This window comes from Bos mutus, chromosome 26 (assembly GCF_027580195.1).
Source record: "Bos mutus isolate GX-2022 chromosome 26, NWIPB_WYAK_1.1, whole genome shotgun sequence".
Classification (NCBI taxonomy): Eukaryota; Metazoa; Chordata; class Mammalia; order Artiodactyla; family Bovidae; genus Bos; species Bos mutus.
This window is the reverse complement of record NC_091642.1, coordinates 28,331,552-28,355,348: the sequence shown is the minus strand read 5'-3', so window position 1 is coordinate 28,355,348 and position 23,797 is coordinate 28,331,552. Positions and strand designations below refer to the sequence as shown.

The 23,797-nt window shown below is 40.5% G+C and overlaps 1 protein-coding gene across 1 annotated transcript in view; it reads right to left on the bottom strand.

Annotated features, from left to right (window-relative positions):
* ARL3 (ARF like GTPase 3) overlaps positions 1-23,797 on the bottom strand; it is a 30,071-nt gene that overhangs the window by 5,752 nt on the left and 522 nt on the right. The window contains exons 2-5 of the mRNA XM_005888049.2: positions 18,254-18,397; positions 14,289-14,405; positions 5,144-5,194; positions 3,382-3,567 (exon numbers count right to left, since the gene is read on the bottom strand). Of these exons, the coding sequence (XP_005888111.1) occupies positions 3,382-3,567; positions 5,144-5,194; positions 14,289-14,405; positions 18,254-18,397 (498 nt within the window). The remainder of the gene's footprint in view (positions 1-3,381; positions 3,568-5,143; positions 5,195-14,288; positions 14,406-18,253; positions 18,398-23,797) is intronic.

The following is a 23,797-nucleotide window of genomic DNA, read 5'->3' as shown; positions in this document are numbered from 1 at the left end:
CCTTAATTAGTACGAGTCATTAAAAGGCCTGCTCTTGAACTAAGCAATGCAGGGAAAAGAATTCTACGTAACTCTTTTTCAAATGAAAAACAAGAAATTGGCTGAGTGGGCAAGAGCTTAGGTCAAAGGTATTACCTAAGAGGGACATGGTCAATCAGTGCCTCACAATGAATGTTGTTTCCACAGAAAACTCCACGACCTTTCTCCAGTCCCCAAAGGTTGCCATTAAAGGACAATAGACAGCAGATTCCCTTCTTAATTAACATTTTTATTAAATAACCCATTTCAAATAATGGTTAAATTCTCTAAATTTATATCATTCTATTAACCATAATCTAATCTCATTAACCTTGAAATCCCAGTCTTAAGTACCCAATTCTATACACCATGGTACTATCTACTAAACTAATTAAGTGACCTTCAAACTATTTCTCCTCCACATCAGATCATTATTTTTCTTGCTCATGGTTCTTTGCTGGATCTCTCATGATCTCGCACTTCCTGTGAACCTAGTTGCTGAAGGTCCCTGATCTGGGAAGAATTTTCTAACAAAATCAAACCATACAGGACTGTCTGACTTGATTCCTGCCTGCCCCCACCCTCTGTCCGGTAGCTCAGGCCTCTGTCCCAGCCTGAAGATCCTGTGGCTTAAAGGGAACTCCCTTTCTATGGCAGATCGACAGTTGGGAGCAGGGAGTCCATTCTCATCTCTGCCTAGCCAGGGTGGTAGGGGTGTAGGCTGGGAAGACAATGACCGCCGCGTCCTCCCACCTCCTCTGAGGAAGCCCCCTTGACCTGAATACAGATCCTCTAAAGACTGATTTGAGGGGACCCTAGCTCCTCCCTTTCATATCCCTAAGGCTGGCTGAAGAAACAAGAGCCTCACTGCTAGTTCCAGCTTTGCTTTTTCTTCCTTTTGACACTCTGGCCAAGGGAAAAAAGATCACACAGCTGTCAGTTCCCACGTGCTTAGGAGTACGCATACAAAATGTATTTCTTTTCTTAAGCTCCACCTTTAGAGTCCCCAAACTCAAGATCCTCTACTTTCTACATTTGGGCTCTAAACAATTTGAGAGAGGCATAGTCCTCTTGCTGAAGTGGTCTGTATAAACACAAGAAAGCTGTTTCTTTTCCTGGGCCTTTACCCTCACCAAAATAACCCTAGGCCCAATGAGCACCATCTTATGCACAATTGAGAGAAATACTTTAGGTAAAACTTGATTTTTGTTTAAAAGTAAAAAGCTAACTAAAATGATCAGAATCTCCCTATGCAAAAACATCCTGGGCTGTAACAGACTTGTTGGACCGACTTGTAAATTAAGCTGAAAAATACCCAGTTAATTCAAAACCTGATTGACACATACAACCATATATGTGACTGTAATTTTATAGAGGAGACCTAGGAAGAATAAAACTATTAATGATCGTTTCATTGCTGAGTGGGATTAGAGGAAATGAAAGAACTTTTTAGTTTTTAATTTTATGTAGTACTTTGATGGAGAAGGCAATGGCACCCCACTCCAGTACTCTTGCCTGGAAAATCCCATGGACAGAGAAGCCTGGTGGGCTGCAGTCCGTGGTGTCGGTAAAAGTTGGACACGACTGAGCAACTTCACTTTCACTTTTCACTCTCATGCATTGGAGAAGGAAATGGCAACTCGCTCCAGTGTTCTTGCCTGGAGAATCCCAGGGACGGGGGAGCCTCGTGGGCTGCCGTCTATGGGGTCGCACAGAGTCGGACACAACTGAAGCGACTTAGCAGCAGCAGCAGCAGTACTTTGATATGATTAACAATGAGAATATATTGCCGTACATATTTATTTTTGAACACACTGTGGGGCTTGTGGGATCTTAGTTCCCTGATCAGGGATCGAACCTGGGCCCCCTATACAGAGTCCTAACCACTGGACCGCCAGGTAATTCCCAAGAATATATTGCTTTATAACCACAATCTAGTAAAGAAGAAAGGAAATAGATGAGACTTAACACTTGCCCCCTCCCCAAACCTAAACCTCACAGAGACTCACAGAGCTCCAGCTTCCCTTTTGGGGACATAGCTGAAACCACCTCTGGCTACATCACACACACACACACACACACACACCCCAAGAGCTTCTGAGAGCACGCACACACACACACACACACGCCCCAAGAGCTTCTGAGAGCAGGTATGGAAGGGTTTGGAGCAGGGGCGCTTGTCTTGTGCTAACTGGTCTGCCCTCAGATCCAGTGGCAAAGCACAGAAGGGGCCCTGGCAGTTTGTGTAACACAAAGGGAAAAAAACAGGCAGCGCACAGATGGAACAAGTGAGATAACTCTAGGAAGTGATTATTTGCTGGAGATAAAAGCGATTACATTTGTCAAATATCTGCAGGGAAAGGGAAGAAGAGTGTTAGGAGGGAAATGGAAAGAGGCTGCTGGACAACGATGGAGAACCAAACCCAACACACCAAATCATAGAAAAGCAAACTGGCCACACCACCAGACACACGCCCTACGGCAATGAGGGGAGATGCCATCTCTCTAGACGCTGTTGGCCCCTCACAGCACCCTGCAGCGGTACTGTCCCGTTCTCACGGCACTGTGTCACCACCCTGGCAGGTATACCAGATGTTGAAAATAAGGCGTAGGGGGCATGCTGGGGGCTTCAGAATCAAGAAGCGGTCCTAGAGGGCTGACTCTAAGGGTTGACTGGCTTGAGGTTGCTTGGCAGGATGCGTCAGAGCTGCAATTGTTGATCATTCTTTGAGGACACTGCCTCTCTGGTGTCTGGGTTACCATCGTGTTCTGTCCCAAATTAATATCAAATGAAGGGGAGCCTGCTCTTCCGGTACACAGTTCCTCGGTGTAAAGCGTAAGGCTTTTAGGCGGCAGAAGCCTCCCTGTGGGACACCAACCCAAAGCAGCAGGAAATAGACACCAACCCTGAGGGTAGTTGAGACAGCCAACAGAAAAAAACGAAACACTTCTAGGATAACTAGTGTGTGGTTGATGGCTCTGTTACCTTGAGAGTGCCAGGTAACAGAGCACTGGTATTAGCATCCATAATAGCAGATTCAACTCAAAACCCTCAGCCCAGTCATCAGAGAATCCTAGAGTTGGGAAAGCAGTTTTGAAATCTTCTGTTCCGACCTCCTCCCTAATGGGGCAGCTTGTTGCTTGTGTGGGGTGGTTTATCTCTGGCTTTCCTGGACCAGTTAATGATATCAGATTGGTTGCTAAGTAGGAAAGAATCAGACGCCTCCAGGCCCTCCACATCCTGGAATGGTTCATCTGTCCATCAAAGGCTATTTGTTTCATATCTTTTTCTATCTAGATCCGTGCAACCAATGAGACAGGCTACCTTGGTTGCCAGGTGACCGAGCCCTCCGGTGACCTCACCTGAACGCCCTCTCCTGTGAGAGCTGAGCAAGACTGGATCTGCCAGAATCGGTCGCGGATGGTGTGCAGGTTCAGTCCTTCTGCAATTTCAGAGGCAGGGGCTGCTGTGAGCAGATCCTGCTTATTAGCAAAGATGAGCACGGGCACGCAACTTAGCTTTTCTTCCTCCAGTAATTCAGCTAGTTCCTGGATCATTTGGGGAATAGATGGGGAAGAGGGGGACGAAATCTATGATATTTAACCATGTACTTCTAATTGAAACTAAATAAAAGTTAAGCTGATCAACTAGTAACTTTCAAGGGCAGTAGTTCTCAAACTTGAGCGTGTGGAAGAATCTCCTGGCAGATTTCAGGGCCCACCCCAAAGATGCTGACTTTGGAAAGTCTAAGCCAGGGCCCAGGAATCTGCATGTACTCCTACTAATAAAGTAGTTCTGTTATAGGGGGATTCATAAATCATACTTAGAGAAACTCAAGGGAGAACAAAAGTTGTGGTTAGACATTTAAAACTTACCCAAGGTTATTATATGCAAATAACTTTCAATGCATATATATACACATATACATATGTATATATGTACAGATACATATATATTTTTAAAAACTTGAATAAAAATGACAGTTGCTTTAGAGACTATAATTCTGGTTCATCAATCTCTATCTCCAAAACATGCATGCATGTGCATTACATTTCCTCAAACCCACATCCTAAAGTAACTGCGTTAGTCTATCTGACAAGGTCTCTGAGTTTTAGGTGATTGTTTGGGATCTAAACTGTATGTTAATTCTGTCTGCAACAAGTCCAGGAGAAGGTATATACTTACCTAAAAGCCAGGACCCACCCCTTCCTCCCTCGACCCACACTTTGGCCAGTTAAAACACTGGAGCTGTCAGAGAGAACTGGATGGTCTGACGGGCAGATCCCTGTCTGACACCTTTCAGCCCCAAGTTCATGTGTAGCGCTGGTTCACATGAGTGATGGTCCAGAAATCATCGAGGTATGGAAGGGAGAAGGGCTGTCTCCAGGCGAGTCCTCAAACTAATTTCCAGGGAAAAGGAACATGAACGTGGGGACTGCTACCTTTGGAAGGCCGTGTGTGGTAGTTTAGGTCACTGGCCAAGGGCTGTACTAAAATGTAAAAATATAAGCACGCTTCCCCAGAGACCTCCATGCTATTGCTCACTTAGTAGTCAGCCTGGGTAAAATGGTCTATATCCACTGCGTCTCTATGTAAAATTGCATTTGCTAACTGTATCATGTAATCACGCTGACACGCACCCTGCCCTGGAAGCAATATTCAAAGTATACCTATCTCTTGGCTTGGAAAGAAGAGCAGCTTAGTCATGGCTTGCATATTTCTTCCCATACCTTCTAATTTGTCCAAGTTACCCTCGGATCAATTAAGTTGGTATTGAAAAAAAATGCACACAGAAATGGTAGGTGAACTGTCCTTTGGGTTCACTTCTCTGTGGCCTGGGAAGAAACCTGGAGAGCTTTTGGGCATGGCGGTAAGTTCCATTTGCTTATATCTTGTTTATTTAATTTGATTAAAACTAAAAGCCTTTAAACGAAAAATTGTTTAAAGAATTCTCAACTAATTTCTTTTTAGGCAAGTGGTATTTTGCCTGCTTGCCAGATTGACTGTCTTGTCTAAATTGCAGAGGTTAAACAAAAAATACTTTTCCTCACTCTTATACATTTACAAAGTTGATTAATGAATACGCAGTTGTTTGGGAAATATCTCAACAGAACAATTATTTACCTGACCTGTCTCTTCAAATCTTTTTCTGTCTGCGCTGTCAATTACATATATCTGTAAAGTGAAAGAAGAAGGTTATTTCAATGAGCAGATATGGAAAAAGACAGGGCAGTTTCTAGTGAAGGAGCAGATGATTCCTCATCGGCAGAGTTCATGTTAGCACAGCATACAGAAACTGAGCTGGTCACTCGTGTCAACAATGGACACAAAATAAACTGATTAATTCATTAAGATGCCCAGAAGATACCTCCGACAAAGCTCCAAAGTAAGAAGGTGAGCCAAGTAGGATAAAAATAGCTACATTTAATGGGAATTCACTAAGCATTCTTTATCCTAGATTTACTTTATTAATCCTCATCATCACTCCATGAGACAGATTTCATTTTTTCTAATATCTATTTTATTTGTCTATGCCAGGTCTACTTGTACTGTGAAATGCGGGATCTTTAGTTGCAACATGCAAACTCTTAGTTGCAGTGTTTGGGATCTAGTTCCTTGACCAGGGAATGAACCTGAGGCCCCTGCATTGGGAGCTTGGAGTCTTAATTACTCAGCCAACCAGGGACGTCCCTAGATTTCATTTTTATCCCATTTTATACATAAATAAACATAAGCCCAAAGAAGTTAAGTAACTTGGCCCAAGTCACATCTAGTACATGACAAAAAGGAGATTCAAACTCAGGCATATGTGACAGTAAAGTACCCAGTTTTTAAAAAAATTATTTATTTGGCTGTGCCACATCTTAGTTGCGGAATTTTTAGTTGCAGCATGCAAACTCTTAGTTGCAGCAGTGAGATCTAGCTCCCTGACCAGGGATCAAACCCCAGGGCCCTCGCATTGGGAGCATGGAGTCTTTGGGACTAGACCACCAGGGAAGGCCCCTCAGTTGTTCTTAAACACTCTGCTGTTCTGTGTCCCAGAAAGGAAGGGACGGTGCTTGCAGACATTTACAAATCCTGTAGTGCTCAAACGTCATCCTTCGGGAAGTACCACTTTGATTATGAACTGTTAGCTGTCTTCAGGTTCCAGTGATGTCCCTCCCATTCCCACCTTCAGAGGCTGGGAGGTTAAGATCAAATACTGGAAACAGCAGGTGTAGAGACTTTGCCAGAGTAAGAGAAGTTTTGAGATTTACTGTAAATTACAAATCCCAAGCTTTCTCTCTCATCACTGTATTTTATTTATTGCATAAATAACATTGATATAACAATAAGGGAAATTAGGTAAGACCAAAAAAGAAAGAAAAATAGTTACAGAACCCAAGAACATTCATTATTTTAATTTCCTATGAAAGTTCTCTTCTAATTCTTCTCCATATGGAAATTTAAGAAGAAAATTAGGTATATAATTTTGTAGTCCTTTTTAAAATCAGTGTATTAAATGTTCTCCCAGTTGCTAATCTTAAAAATTATCAAAATTTCAAACTCTCTTTAAGGAAGTTAGAATTGTTATTTAACGGCATAATGGAAACATCCTTTTAAAATAACATATTCATTGAAAAACACAATGAAAACCAATCTTCAGCTCCCACCTTTAGGAGGCTTATAATTCTGTGCTACTCTGAAAACTTGCACTCTCTTGAAAGAAAAAAAAATTAAAATTCCTTTGCTTAAGTTATTGTTGTTTAGTCTCTAAGTTGTGCCCGACTCTTTGCAACCCCATGGACTGTAGCCTGCCAGGCTGCACTGTATTTAGAGTCGCTAGTGTTAAACATTATACCAGGGACCAGGTTCAGCCTTTTCTCTGAAGACCACCCTATGTTTCCAGTTGTGTTTCCTTCATGGAGAATCACAGGAAGAGGAAGGATGGATGTGTTTGGTCTCAGTACTTATTTGTAGTCTTATTATTGTTATTGTTAATATTCTTCTGACTCAATGTCATTGCATACCACAGAGATACAAAATTTGAGACTGTGTGATAACTCACTTTGCAGAACATGCTGGTAGCTTATTTTTCCACTGGTGTGTCTCATATTTTCAAAGTAGCACACCCAGTATAAACACAGATGTAGAAAGAAGGAATGCAATGGGAGAGTGAACCTCAATACAAAAGATCTGATGAGAACTACTTGGGAGTCTAGAGTGGATTAAAATGATATTCACTCAGGCAAGAGAAAAAGATGATGTCTGGGAGGGGAGAAGGGTCAGGTGATGCCTGGGAGGGAGATCTGGGCTCAGATTACAAAGCAGGAAAACATGTGTTTGGGATCAAAAGGTGTGAGTAAGACGGTAACAGTAGAAGAGGCTGAGAATACAACTAAAGATACAGGTAATGGGAATTCGCTGGTAGTCTAGGGGTTAGGATCCAAGGCTTTCACTGCCTGGGCCTAGGTTCAATTTCTGGTCAGGGAACTGAATCTCACAAGCTGTGTGGCGAGGCCATTAAAAAAAAAAAAGATACAGTTAAGAAATCGTGTTTGGAGCACCCCTGGTGGTCCAGCACCTAAGACTACACTTCTAAAGCGGGGGGTCGCGGTTCGATCCCTGGTCAGAGAACTAGATCCCACATGTTGCAACTAAGAGTTTGCATGCCAAAACCAAGACCTGATGCAGTTAAATAAATGCTGCTGCTAAGTCGCTTCAGTCGTGTCCGACTCTGTGCAACCCCATAGCTGGCAGCCCACCAGGCTCCCCTGTCCCTGGGATTCTCCAGGCAAGAACACTGGAGTGGGGTGCCATTGCCTTCTCCAAGTCAAATAAATAAATAAACTTAAAAAAAAGTCAATGTTTGATAAGATTAAAAACAGACAGATGGGAGAGAATAATCAGAAACTGAAAGAGAGTTTTAACAGTAGACAAAGAAAGATGATGAGTCAAATACCAAAGAATTCAGAGGCTTAAAGTCAATAAGAAGGAAGTTTTAACTTTTAATTACTTGCTAAATTACTTGTTGGGCTTCCCTGATAGCTCAGTTGGTAAAGAATCCACCTGAAATGCAAGAGAACCCAGTTCAATTCCTGGGTTGGGAAGATTCCCTGGAGAAGGGAAAGGCTACCCATTCCAGTATTCTGGCCAGGAGAACTCCATGGACTGTATAGTTCATGGGGTTGCAGAGTCGGAAATGACTGAGCAACTTTCACTTTCAAATTATTTGCTATTTATGGCTTTGACATGAAATTTCACAAAAACATTTTCATTAAAAGATTCAAAAGGAGGATTTTCCTAAGCTGTACATAAATTCTCCCTATCATTTAACATTTTTCTCACATAACTTTTATGAAATTTGAAAACTACCATACCATAATTCCAGGAGGAAGGCTATAAAACACTGCCCCATTTATTAAAAGGGCCAAGTGAAAAAGTCATAAGCACAAGCCAGTCTTTAGTGATCCCACAAATCTGTTTTTCTGTGGTGGCACATGCTTCTCCTGGTAACTCCCTTCCCAGCGCTGCCCAGTTTCTTCATGCAAGTGTGTTTCTGGGCAATAGCTAAGGCTAAGTGTTAGCTGTTCAGTCGTGTCCAACGCTTTTCGACCCTGTCGACAGAGGCTTCTCTGTCCCTGGGATTCTCCAGGCAAGAATACTGGAGTGGGTTGCCATTCCCTTTCCAGGGGATCTTCTCTGACCCAGGGATTGAATCCAGGTCTCCTGCACTGCAGGGAGATTCTTTACCTTCTGAGCCATCAGGGAAGCTCCCCACTATGGTTAAGAAGAGCCTCTTTTTCTTCCTTTCTTTTTCTCATTAATAACATAGGTGTTAAAAAAAAATAACATAGGTGTTAAGCTAGTGATGCAATATATATATTTAAATTTAATCCAAAAACAGATAATCAAAAAACACTCAGTATCAGAGAAAGTTAAATACAGTGCTTTTAATTGATCTTATAAAACACTATGGATCTTCAAAAATTGTCATAAACCTACTCCAAAACTTATAATCCATGGCACTCAGAATGAGAATGATGCTTTAAGCAAAGCCAATTCACATCTTCATTGGCAACAGCTTTGACATTTTTATTTGGTTGAGGGAAGATCACCTAGAGGAAAAGATTTTCTTCTGGATGGAAGTTCAGCCAACTCTGCATTATCTGGAGACTGATTATCCAGCATGTGAATGGAGGGCTCTGTGTTTCTCCTCTTGGTTCTGGGCCTCCTCCCTCCTGCTGCCACCTTTTGGCCAATTTATCGTTCCTAAGTATTTTTCCACCAGAGGGGTAGGCGGAGACAAGAAGAGACGACACTAAAAAGTGTGGCTTTTTATTGATAGCCTGAGCAAAAGTCTAAAAGGAGGGTGAACCTGACTGACAAGGAAGTTTTCTGGATAATCTGTGGCTTTCAGTTACGTGTGCTCTAGTAGTACTGATGCTCAAAGTGTGAGCACTGATAAGATGGAAATAATACAAGAGACGGTTGTGGAGCTCTATCTCACCTGATGTCATTTGGATATGGAAATGATGACAAATTTTATAAACTATGTTGTGCTTAAACATAAGACCAATAATGATAAAGTAAATGGAGTTTGGTAGTAATATTAACATACACCTTGAAAAAAAGTGATGTGCTTTTAACCTATCAAAAGGCTGTTATTTCTTGGCATGAGAGAAAGGGAAGGCATCCTATACCCTCCCTTCTGTCATACCTCAGGGTTAATTTCTTAGTCACTTCCCCCAAATTAATAAAGCTGAAGTCAGATGTTCTCAGTGTCATCATTCCTGAGAATAACTCTGTACTTTTAGGAGTTGCTCTGATTCTTTCAGACCTCTAGAGAAACATACAATGTTCGAAAGTGAGAGTTGGCACTTTCTGTAAGGGGTCAGGTAGTAAATATTTTCGGCTTTGTGGCCCAAACAACCTTTTACAACTACTGAACTTTGCTGTTGCAGTGCAAAAGCAACCATAAAAAGTATGTAAAAAAAAAAAAATGGACATGGCTGTGTTCTAAGAACTTTATTTATGGGCACTGAAATTTGAATTTCATATAATTTTCAAGTGTCATAAAATCTTATTCTTCTTTTGATTTTTTCCCCAATAATTTAAAATGTAAAAACCATTCTTAGCTCACGAGCTATACAATAACAAGAGGCAGGCTGGATCACTTTGTCGACACAGCTCTAAAGCAAGAATCTATTATGGCACTCTAGAAAGAATTGAAAAGAGTTAACCAGGCAACGAAATGTGTCAAGCCTCAACCCTGCTCTTCTAGGCAGCGTGGAGTCTAGGATAATAGGTCTTTTCAACCAACAGTGGAAGCCTATTAAATACAGACAACCAACCAATATAACCCATCACCACTGCCACTCCAAGATGCTACAAAACGAGCAGACAGGCTAAGAGTCACAGGGCCTTAGAATCTAACCCTGGGGACTCAGCTGCTCAAGACTTGTTTAATCTCAAACGACACTGGAAAATAACAAAAGGTTTGACTCTGAATCCAAAATATTGTTGGATACAGTGCAGTATAGCTGGAGAAAGCTCCTGTAGGGTTATTCTGAACTGATTTTATGATAATTCCCAGATGCTCTCTCAGCTAATGGGGAGTGCAGAATCCAGGGTCATATCACAACTCCCTTGCAGTCTATCCTCAACATGTTAGAATAATTTAAAGTTACCCTGACCTAGAAGTTTCTGAGACCTTTTCATGGAGCCTTACAGACATTAACATCCTTATATACAGCTCTTATTTGGACATTTCTTTCAAAGTACCTAATGGAGCAGGTGAACAGATAGAACTGTGATTTCTCTCAATCACTTGCTGTTCCCCTACTCTTGACTCAAAAAAGCAAAAGAGAATCTATGGCTTTTTCTTCCCTCCAGTTTTATTGTGATATGATTGGCATAGAGAACTCTTTAAGGTGTATGGTATAATGATTTGACTTGAATCTATAGCTTTTTTTTTACTAGCCTTATATCCTGCAAACTTGCTACAATCACTTATTAGTTCCAGGAGTTTCCTTGTTGATTTTTGGGATTTGAAAGACTAAATCTTTAGTTTTTCTAACATGTAGTTTCGTATCACAATTTAAAGACTGATTTCTACACTTCAGGTATTTGTAAGTGAAATAATATGATGGCTTGTATTTGCTTTAAAGTACTTAAAAAAATAAAGTGGTGGTAGGGGAGATGAAACAAGATTGTCAAAAGTGAAATTAAGGAAGCTGAATGATGGGGTTTCATTACATTACTTTTTTGACCTCTACATAAATTTGAAAATTTCTAAAATTATATTTCAAAGCCAGATACATTATTTGAGATTACAAAAGAAGTCTCTTTCTGTATTAAAGGGAAAATTTTTCTTTTCTCCCCAACATTTCTCTTCTGTTTTCCTAGAAGGTATATAATACATTTTGGAAGAATAGTTGGCTGAATAGATGGATAAATGGATGGATGGATATGTCTCATCTTCTTCTTATCCATTTAAATCTTCAACTTGGCACCAGGAATATACTGGAACTTACCTTCACCACAGACCAAAAATATGATGAGCCTTTGTGATGCCCATCTCAGTAACTCAACTGCGTTTACTGATTTGATGATAGTTCAATTTTATATTTTGGTATTATTTCCCATTTAAGAATTGTGATAAATAAATGAATTTACCATTTCTCATAAACCCTCTGTGAAGCAGATGCTCCATCCAGTTCACAGAATTAATAAGCCCCTGGACCTGACCCACAATGATACAGAACCACAGAACCTGAGAGCTGAGAAGGAATTCAGAAGTTATAGACCTCCACATTCTACCTAGTGTCGGAATCCATCTATAACGATGATCCATTTCATTTATTTGGTACTTTTCTAAGCACTGGGGATACAACAGTTGGGGCAAAAAAAAGGCAAAGTTCCTGTCTTCACGGAGCTTACATTCCAGTGGGGGAGAAAGGTAATATATAAAGATGTGCCTGAGGTGAGGGACTATACCACGAGCATATCTAAGGAAAAATAATTCTACCATTGGAAACAGTGACGACAAAGGCCCGGAGGTGGGAGCATGCCTGTCTTCTAGGAATGGCAAGGAGGCCAGTGTGGCTGGTACCAGGTGAGAGGGGAAGAGAAGCCAGCAGCTGGGGGGCTTCGTGGGCCACTGCAAGAACTTTGGCTTCTACTCTGAGCTGGGAAGCATATGTTTTGATAGGATCACTATAGCTATGGTGTTGAGGAGAGACTTCGGGGAGGCAAGGCAGAACTTAAGAAACTGGTCAGAATGAAACTGCAGCAACCATTGCATGCTAGCAGTAGAGGTGGAGAGAAGTGGGCAGATTCTACCTCCATGCTTTGAAGGTAGAACTGACAGGTTTGGCTGACAGGGCAGAGGTGGGGAGTGAGAGGAGAAGGGGCCCAGGGTAAGTTCAATGTTTTGGGATGAATGGGACTGCCATTCACTGAGAAGACTGGAGGAGAAGCAGGTTTGGGAACGGGTGGATAAAGATAGGAATTTGGCTTTCGATACACTGAGATTGAAGGGACTTACTCGCCACTGGTGTGCAGATGTCAAATAGTTAGCTGGCTGTATATGAAACTGAGTTGAGGGTTGGAGAGAACAGTTTGGGACTCACCAGCACGTAGGTGGTAATTCACACCTTGGAAGTGGATGAGGTCACTTAAGCTGAGACTTGGAGAAGAAAAGCACAGGCCTGAACTTGGGCGCTCCAACATTTGGAGGTTGGGAGATAAGGAGAAGACAGTGATGGAGATCGAGGAGAGGTAGCAGTGGGTGTCAGAGGATGAGATGGCTGGATGGCATCATCAATGAAATGGACGTGAACTTGGGCAAACTCTGGGAGGTGGTGAGGGACAGGGAGGCCTGGCGTGCTGCAGTCCATGGGGTCGAAAAGAGTCAGACACGACTGGGCAGCTGAACTACAACAAGAAGCCAGTGAGACAAGAGAAAAACCAAGACAGGATGGAATTCTGGAAGCCAAGGAAAGACAGTGCTTCAAGGACAGCATTCCAGCTCTGTTTCGTGGGCTGACAGTTCAAGTGAGGTAAGTAATGAAACCTGAACATGGGCCTCGGCACTAAGGATCCTCAGTGAGCCTGAATGGAGGGTTCCGATGCCTGCAGGGAGAGGAAGTGAAGACAGAGAGCACAGAAAACTCTTTCAAGGAGCTTGTTATAAAGAGAGGCTGAGGAATGGGACATTGTCTAGAGGGGGGATGTACAGGAAGACGAGTTCTTTGTTTTAAACAAGAGCAACTACAGGATGTGTGCACGCTGATAGGAGTGAGCCGGTAGAAAGAGACCTGTTAGGAAGTAGTCTTACAGAGGGAAGCTGTCTGAGATGCAAGGCGAGTTCTATTGGCTCTGAAGATATCAATGTGTTTTGCAGCTTATTGTCCCTCATCATAATTAAATTCAAGCTTTCAGTCAGAGGTTAATGGAAATATTATGCAACATTTTTTCCTACCCAAGCTCACGAGAGGCCCTGGTTTCAGGGTATAACCATGAAAGTGAGTGGCTGAGGTGGGGTGGGTGACAAGCTCGCTGGAGGGGAGCTGAAGGAGCTGAGACTGAAGTATCGGATAAATCATACATAGACAGTGAAATTTCCAAGAATCCTAAAACAGTAGTTCTAGAGAACTTGGCAGTGAGCGGGCAGCTCGACTCAGCCTCTGCCTGCGTGAATGCTGCCTGAGCTGGGAATCCCAGTGCGTGAGCAGCTTCTTTTACTTCTGGACAGTCACAATTACAGGAAACTTTTGTTCTTATTCTGTGTTAAACCCTAACAATCCCCAAAGTGCTCCTTGCCCGGTCCTCTAGAACTAGTCACAATGAAACTAACTGGAAACAGTTCTAAGCACTTTCTCTTCCAGGAAGGACATCTTCAGGTCTTTCAACCATTTCTTATACATCCTGGTTTCTAGGACCTTCACTATCTTGACTGCTCTCTTTGGGATATACCATGACTTAGTGATTTTCTTGGAGTGACAGAGTCAGTGGCTCACTCTTCTGACTTTTCTGTTCTTCCAATCACTATGGTAATTAGTAAATACTTTATTTGCCAGGGTGGGTGTGGGCACAACACTGTTACTGAGCGACAGCAAAATATCTTACACAAAGCTCCACAATCTGTCTGCTAGCCCTAAATTCATCGTGACAGAAAGCAATGTTGTAGCAACGGAATTATTGACAGGATAGATCATTACAGGGTAAATGTTAGTAAGACAGGGCAGAAGAGATTATGAACTGATGAATCTGAAGGAGTACTTACAAGAATATCAGTGTTTTCAAAATAATTCCTCCAGTATGGTCTGATTTTCCTCTGTCCGCCAATGTCCCAGACATTCAGTTTAAAACCTTGTGATTGTACACTTTTGATGTTAAAACCCTGAAACAAAAATACCAAGTTTTTTCAAAACGGAGGGGATATATGTATACCTATGGTTGATTCATGTTGCGGTTTGACAGAAAAAACACAATTCTGTAAAGCAATTATCCTTCAATTAAAAAAAACACACCAAGTTTTACTAGACTTCGAGATCACATTTCTGACAAAGGTACATTTACCAGCTATGTTATTTATTAATTCTGAGATACTCTGCAGGATAAGAAACAGATATTAAAAAAAGTTTGCCCTGATAGGGAAGAAAAATGTATTTACACATGTTCCCATCACTCGGGGCGGAGTCGGTGCTCATGACATCATGCTGAGTGCACACACGCATGCCACTACTGAGAATGAGAATTACTCAGATAATCAACCCAGATCAGATCAGATCAGATCAGTTGCTCAGTTGTGTCCTACTCTTTGCGACCCCATGAATCGCAGCACGCCAGGCCTCCCTGTCCATCACCAACTCCCGGAGTTCACCCAGACTCACATCCATCGAGTCAGTGATGCCATCCAGCCATCTCATCCTCTGTCGTCCCCTTCTCCTCCTGCCCACAATCCCTCCCAGCATCAGAGTCTTTTCCAGTGAGTCAACTCTTCACATGAGGTGGCCAAAGTACTGGAGTTTCAGCTTTAGCATCATTCCTTCCAAAGAAATCCCAGGGCTGATCTCCTTCAGAATGGACCGGTTGGATCTCCTTGCAGTCCAAGGGACTCTCAAGAGTCTTCTCCAACACCACAGTTCAAAAGCATCAATTCTTCGGCGCTCAGCCTTCTTCACAGTCCAACTCTCACATCCATACATGACCACAGGAAAAACCATAGCCTTGACTAGACGAACCTTTGTTGGCAAAGTAATGTCTCTGCTTTTGAATATAAACCACCTCCAATCCCCATCAACCCTCAAGATGATAACACTTAACAGGATATTACATGTAACTAACAAACAAAGCCGAATCTGCAGACTCAACAGAACAGAACTAATACAAAATTTAAAAAGAGTCAAGAGCTACAGTCTGGAAGACTGGATTCTTCAAGAGCAACTCAAAATGAAAGAAATTTTCCTCATATGAACTGATAAGGAAAAGGAAAGAGCTGAACTCAGGACACGAAGGGGGAGGCTGGTTTGTAACTGGAGTAGTTACAAACCCCTCGTGAGGGTGGTGATGAAAACAAACAAAATGAACATATGAAACTGTTCTTTAATAGGTATCTCTGATGAACTTGAAAGGATTCATTTTCAGGACAGTGATGCCAGGTGGAACTTTGGAGCAGGTGAACCAATTGGGGGCAGACAGAATGGTGAGCTGGGAGTTGGGGTGCAGAGAAACAAACTAACAAGAACTTTGGGGTTTGAAGAGAAGGCATTTTATAAGCAAGAATAAAAAAAGAAAAAGAAAAAACATCTGGCAAGAATGACATAGTGAAATCAGGATTTGAAAAACCCTATCAACAGCTTGCTCCCATAGAAGTGACGTTTCATCCAAAAGAGCTGGAGTTAGGCGGGTCTGGAGATGCCGCCACAAACATTTGCCTCTCCTGGCAGCTTGCCAGCACCGAAGGACAAGGCTCAGGCAAGGATAGGGGAACACAGCCACCCAGTTTCCACCAAGGATAGTCAGTCACTGGAGGACAACTGGGGATGATGCTGACTACAGGGCCTCGAAAATGCCAATGACTGAGTAAATTAGAAGCTTTAGAACTCTTAAGGGAAGTGGCTTATGCTTATTGTAAAAGGTAGCTTCATTCTGACTCATTTTCAAAACCACTTTTATGCATTGAAAAATCCCACACTTAACTACGTTATTAAATGTCAGACCCAGTAACAATGAATCCTTTCTGGAATGAGGGAATAAATAAGAGTAGATCCTGGAATATGACCATATGTTAACCGCCTAAAAAGTCTGTAGGTCACCAAACCTAACAAATCTACTAGAAATTATTCTAAGGAAATAATAATGAATGGGTGCAAACATTTAGAGACATGTACTGTATTAGTACTGACATACAGAACAACGTAGAAAGACATTATTTAGTGAAACAGATGATACAAAATAGTATACTCTGTATGAGCCATTTTTCACTTTTTATTTTCAACATACCCACCATGGATGGGGAAAGAAAAAACCTAAAAGCATACAGTTTCAAATGTTAACAGTGGTTATGTCTGACTGGGCATTATAGGTGATATCTAGTTTCTCGATTTTACATATTTACATATTTTAAATTTACTACCATGAGCATCTTATTATTTTTTCTAATACAAAACAAAAACACATCATAGGTGTGTTTTAAAAGACTAAATACAAAAATACATTTGTTCTAAATACAAAACCTTGGCATAATATAGTAACAGATCAAATAGAGCCTGAAAATTAGAACTGGAACTTGGGGTCCATAACTAGGACTTCATGTTCCTGCTCTCAGCGTTGACCTCCTCATTTCAGTGGTGCTCTTGAGAGAGACAGCCTATCTCTCATACTTAAAAAACAAAAAACAAAAAACTTAGTTCTTCTTTTTCTGGCAGAAATCCTGACACACTAATAGGTGTTTTCAGCTTGTCTAGGCTAGACTACTGTAATTTGCTCCTCCTCAGGCTATACATTAAATTTGTTCAGAAGCTGTAAAATTGCTCATTTGGTAGCAGCTGAAATGACTTTTCTGTAAAGAGCTGCGAATCAGTAAGACTTGCTGGCCATCAAGTATACACACCAGCACAGCCATTCAAACATGACATTGAGCTCATCGCAGGACAGTGACAGAAAACGCTAAGCAACTCTGGTTTTGCTAAAACCTCTTGTTCAAACACTTCAAAGACCAACAGGGATGTTATTAGTTAGGAAGCCCAAAGGCCTGGCCAAAGGTCAAGTGTTCTCAGGATTCCTTGTAGGAAAGAAGACCTAAAGAAGCCTACTAGGATTCTTCCAGGCAGGGCTTGTCTGCAACATCCATGCTGGGAGTACCACCAGCCTTGGCTTTTGCTTGCTTAGCCTTAGGAAAGAGGAGGGTTGATGAGACTGGATTTTAAAATATGGGTAGGGACTTCCCTGGTGGTCCACTGGCTAAGACTCTGTGCTCCCAATGCAGAGGGCCTGGGTTTGTTCCCTGATCAGGGAACTAGATCCCACATATCGCAACTAAGAACCAGAGCAGCTGAATAAATAATAAAAATAAAATAAGAAGTAAGCTTAAAAAAAATAAAATTGGGTTTTTTCTTTTAAAAATTGACATACATTTGTATTTATGAAGTCTGAAAAATATATACTAAAAGTGGTTTTTCTCAGGGTACTCTTTTTTTTTTCCCCTTTATGTGCTCTCTGTATTTTCTACATGTATTGATTTCAAAATCAGAGAAAATAGGGCTATTTCTAAAAAGGAATCACTTAGATCTCAGGGAACTGATGTGTCTTGATATGTATAGAAATATACATATAAATGATTTCTTTTTAAAAAATTGTTGTAAAATATACATAACATGAAATTTACCATTTTAACCATTTTTAAGTTTGGTTTACTGTTGTGTAACCATCACTGCCATCCATGCATCATCTTGCAACTCTGACTCTCTATGTCCATTAGACAATAACTCCCCATCCCTCCCCATCTCCAGCCCCCTAATCACCACTGTTCTCTTTCCTGTCTCTATGAATTTGACTACTTTAACTATCTCATACAAATGGAATCTCTTGATATGTTTTTGAAATATGAGATTATTTTGAAATTGCACAGACTTTTCTCAGTAACAAAACTTACAAACGGACACAACTCTATTCCCCATTTTGTCTTTCACTTGCTATTAGCATCTTCCATGTGTCACGCAAGCATGGGGGCGAGGCAGAGCTCACCTGCGTCGGTGTGATGTGGCTGATGTCTTCAGATGCCAGCTGCTTCAGAAGAGTGGTCTTGCCAGCATTATCCAAGCCCAGGAGAAGGATTCTCACCTCCTGGTCTGGTGCACTTTTCAATTTGCGCAGAATTGAGAGTAAGCCCTTGAACAACCATGAAGAACAGAGATTATTTGGGGGGCATTGACTTTGATATTACTGGGTATCTGAACGTCTTCTCCTTGACAAGAGTTCTTGGTTGTGGAGAGCTTATTGTTACCCACTTTAACATCATTTATTCCATTTGCGTATATGTTTTTGGCAGAAGCACTTTAGTGAATTCAGCAACTTAATACATAGCTTAGCTTATTCTTGTTCCTCTTATTAATCCAGCTTAGCAGTTACCCTAGATCTCCTGGGAGTGTGTACTTGTAACCAACTCATATTCCTGAAGCCCTTTATATACACTTAAGAGAACAGCACTCACCATGTCTGACTGTAGGAAACTGATTTTTGTATTTTTCTCCTTTATACTAGAGTGAAGTTTCTTGTGGGTAAGGACTACAGGTTTCATCTCCCACAACTCCTGGCACTTATTAGACACCATGATAGTTGCTGAACTAAACAGAATTATCCACCCAAGTTAATGCATGATTTTCAAGGTACTATTTCAAAAAGTCGTAGAAAATTGTACTTGGGCTTTTTAGAAAAAAGACTTTGTTTCAGTTCTTGTTTAAGCCTTCATCATTCAAAATACTCTATCATCTTCTAACTTCCACATGACCCTTACAGGATACCAGCACAGAACAGATTTATCTATGTTCTTCAGATGAAGAATCTAATATCTAATACAACAGAGACACTGAGGAATTGAAAGGTCATTTTGGAAGCAAAAAATATCAAAATGTAACCAGGATATTTTTGACTAGTAATCAAATATTTTCGTTTCTTGTTTTTGTTATTATTCTTTTAATGGATGGAAATAAGTCACGTTGCTTTTTAGCTAAAAACATAAGGAAACTCTTATAAGATAGTTATTTGTTGTGTCTTGCAGCTGACAATCATTTTCCAGTGAGGCATAGTTACATCAAGAATCAAAGAACCCCAGAGTTTAAAGGGCATATAATCTAATCTTCCAGCCCAAGTGGAAATTCCTTCAAACTGAGTCTTAAAATGATATAAAATGGTTATGTTTTTATCCACTTTGCATCAGGAAATAACTCAAACCAGTCGGTTCACTAAGATCAAATGCTAATTCTGTGAAATAATTTTCAACAGTTGAGACTTTGGACAACGATATGCAAATATGCATAAAGAATTCCTTTCTGCTTCAGATACACTTTGTTTACCACTTCTAGTCTCGTAGTCACACTGATCACATTAATCTCTCCATGCCTCAATTTTTACCAGCAATAAAATGTAAGGTTTAGTTTAAGAGACAAATTCTATCCCACAAGATTTTGAGAATAGAGAATGAACAGATTTGAAACAAACAAAAAAAGATAAGCAAGTTTTTTTTTTAATGGCATATTTTTTTCTTTTCATCTAATCCAGCCTTGAATTATTTGACACTATTCCTTTTTAAAACTCTATTTATGAGCAATCTCCCTAGCTTCTATTAGCTACATTGCAATCACTCATTTATAATACCACCTTTCAGAACAGTTAAAATTAGAATTCTGAGATCCTCAGGGGACTGGTGATATAAAAAGGCTAAGAACAGGGAAAATACATTGTACTATTCATTCTGAGTTCCTGATTAGATGTCCTCATTACCCCTTCCAATAAAATTCTAAAATAGCTGGAATTTATCACATTGGTACATTAAACAACAGTATAAGAAAAGAAAGTTCTTCTCATGCATCATTTACTAGTGAAGAAATTGTGGAAAAAGGTATGTTTTCTATAAAATATTTTCAAGGTTCAAAGTAAATGTTTTATGTTTTTCCTCATGTGTCTTTTCCCAAAAAATCACTAAATACAAATACTGCTTTCTATAGGCTGAGAGCTTTTACACACTCATTATGTTTGAAATTGAATGATTAAAATAAAAATATAATTTCTATTCATCTTGAAAGGAGAGAAGCAAAGCATGGGTGAGAAAGAAAACATTCCAACTATAGCTAAGCGTTATTAATCTAATGGTATAAAAAAATAATATCTCTACATTTCCAATGAGCAATTTTTCCTCATCAGGAGACAATAACTTCACACGTTTCACTGTTAAATGAAATTACAGAGAAATGGAAAGTTCAGCTAATATTTTCTTCCAGCAAAATGACAAATGGCATCTCAAGCATGGTCTCAGCAAGACAAATGCAAATACAATACAGCATCATATTAACCCAACTCCTGAGGACAGGGGATCACAGGATTATCAGGGTTTGCTAAATAGGGAAGAGGGTATTTATAGATATCAGGGTTCTGCCTGAAAGGGACAAAGTAAGCTGATTTAAGAGATTGGACAAAAGTGCAGAATAAGTCTACTCTGTGCTTCTATTCATATATATCTATATTTTAATGTCAAACGAAAGGAAACACAGCCATTATAAGTTAATTTTATTATGGGGCTGAGTTTCGAGGTATTCAGTTCAGTTCAGTCGCTCAGTCGTGTCCGACTCTGCGACCCCATGGACTGCAGCACGCCAGGCCTCCCTCTCCATTGCCAACTCGAAATACAAGGAAATGAATTTTTAGTGTACTTTTGGTCAATATAATCTATTCATTCATTTATGTTAAACACCCATAACGTGCCCCAAGTGCAATGGCGAGCAACAGAGATAGGATCTCTGTGTAGGATGCGTACTCCCATGACATGAAATAAAGGCAATTTAAGAAAGAGGAACTTGAGTTAATTGGGTATTGTGGGTTATCAGCAATGTATCCACACAAGTTACCCGCACCCTGGTGGACAGAAGCAGTCTGATTCAGCCACAAAACATTTGAACAGTTTTCTATAGGCAAATCATGAACAGATATGCTGTTGACGATGGATATTTTATCTGCCTCAGTTTAAACTCAGTGACTGGCAGAGGCCTGGTGTGCTGACCTAAAATGACACAAACTAGGTCATTCAAAGAAACTGGGATGATGGAGAGGGAGAGAGGTATATGTTGGTACATGGAAAATATACGTGGCTGTGAGGAGCAGCTAAAACTTAAGTATTAAAATTAGTAAGCCAACTGGCAAGTACATGCACTCCCCATAACTAGCTAAAATGGAACAGACTTCCATTTATTTTTACCTCACCAAAAAACATTGGTGCTGCCCCATGAGGCCTTGTTAATTTCCAGGAACTATAGCTTTGTTAGGGAGAACTCACCCAAATCTTGTCTTCTTTCTCCTCATCTCTCTACTAAATAAATACAATGTTCCCTGAGGAGCAAAATACTGGCATCTCCTCAGTTGGAGTGGGTTCTTACTTCATCAGAGTCTTAATGAAAAATACATTATGGGCTTTAGAGTTTCATAGACTAACATCCCGATGGGTAACCTCCAACATAGTTTTATCTAGAAAATGGGAACAATACTTATATCTCAAGAAAAATGCTATGAAGATTAAATCAGATGATGTATGAAGCATGCACATAGAGGGAACTCAAAACAGTTGTTGTGTTTATATGTTTCTACTTTTCACCAACCATTTTTGACCAGAAAACATAATCTTGGGAACAATCTTCAAATGTCAAACATGCTTGATAAATATCACTAGCTTTATATATTCAGAAATTACTCCATAAATAATTCCTGAATGGAGGACTCATCTATTAAATAACAGTGATTAGTTATGCACAAAAATTACTGTCAACTTAGTATTTCACCAAGGACTTGGTATCCTAAGGCAGGGGTAAAACAGCTGAACTTCTAGGGGTTCAGAGAAATCAATAATGGGTTTTTGTTGCTGAATTCCAAATTTTAAAAGAATAAATTTATATTAGTCGTAGCTGAAGGATTAAGACAATAAATAAACCTGGAACTCCTGTAGAGTTACTATGGGGACTCATGGGTATCAGATATGACATACTTAATCATACCACTGACCCTTTAAATTCCGTATTCCACTTAGAGTTCTAAGAATAGCGCATACTTTTGGAGATAGAAAAAAAGTGTATTTTGGAAACCAGATGAAGACTCCTGAATAATTTGCCCTAATTCCTTATTGTTTATTGTAGGAAAAAAAAATAAAAAAAGAAAAACAAAATCTGTCTTGATCACTGAATACAACAGTTGTATACAATAGTGTTGTATACACTGTCAATTTGTTGTATACAGTGTCAATCTGTACCTGGAAACATAAACAGTGGTTAATTTATTGTGGCTTGTAATTATAAATTAAACAGTCGTGAAATTACACAGTCCACTTCACTGATAAACAAACTAGGAAAAGTGAGCCAGCTCTCATGCGTTTCTCCTTTACGATGCCATCCCTTTCTCTGTTGGTTTGGCATGCCTTTTTCATTTCAATTCTAGTTATTTTCTGTGTAAATATTTATATTTGTACTCATTTGTTGAGAAAAACTTAGCCTTTAAATGGACAGCTCATGTATAAACGATTAATAAAAAGCAAACGTAAAAATCTGTTTAGCCTGAGGTTAATAAAACTGCAATGTACAAAGTGTTGAAATGTGATTGGCAACTTCAGATCCAATAATGCTACTTCTTTAACAATGTGACAATGTTAAATCAATTCAAATAAATTTTTCCTATCAAAATTTACTCACTGGATAATCTAACCAAGTGTGCATGTGTCTTTTTTTTCCTTCTGGACATCTAGCTTTTTCTTACTTCATAAATCAATAGAAGTGGTTCAACAGTTCTAAAAGTCAAAAAGGGATTGGAGTTGGGACAGGGAAGTACCTACAAGCTTGAGTGCTAGCTCTCTGCAGCTGGTAAATTTATCAGCCTGCTCCAAACACTCTAAAATAAATTTTTTCTTCCACTAGTTTTAAAACCACTCAATTTCATTTTAATACGCTCCAATTAAGTGCAGAGAAATCAATAAGGAACAGAGTGTCAAGCGTCAGATACGTCACATAATTTACGTATTTGGGAAAGCTTTATTCTGGCCTGACAGGGAAAAGGCTAGCCCCAAATTGATGGCCACTCTCCCTTTTTAATCTACTCCAAACTGAGATTAAGGCCTTTGCTTCTGGTGTGGTCATATGCAAAAGAAGGTGGCAACAGGTCCGAAGTAAATACTAAAGATCGGGCAGCAAATCTGCCTCCACCAACACGTATTGAACAGGAGACTGGCTATCACCAACAACCAGACCTTGCAGAACCCTCAGCAAATAAAAAACTCGGGACTGCAGAAGTGCGCCCGCCACGCAGACACGGAGACCGCTTAAAATACACCAGACATCCCTTCCAAGCGGCACCTCTTTGTGTCCGGGGATTTACACCCTTCCCCCCCAGAGGCCCTCACACCGCGAGGAACAGGAGAGCTAGGCTACCATCTCCCCTGGTACCGCCAGCGAGACCTCAAAGACAGCAGCGCTGGCCCTTCTCCCCTCTTCTAGCCGGGCAGTGGTGAACCCCACTTTCCTGCGGCACTGGGAGGCCGAT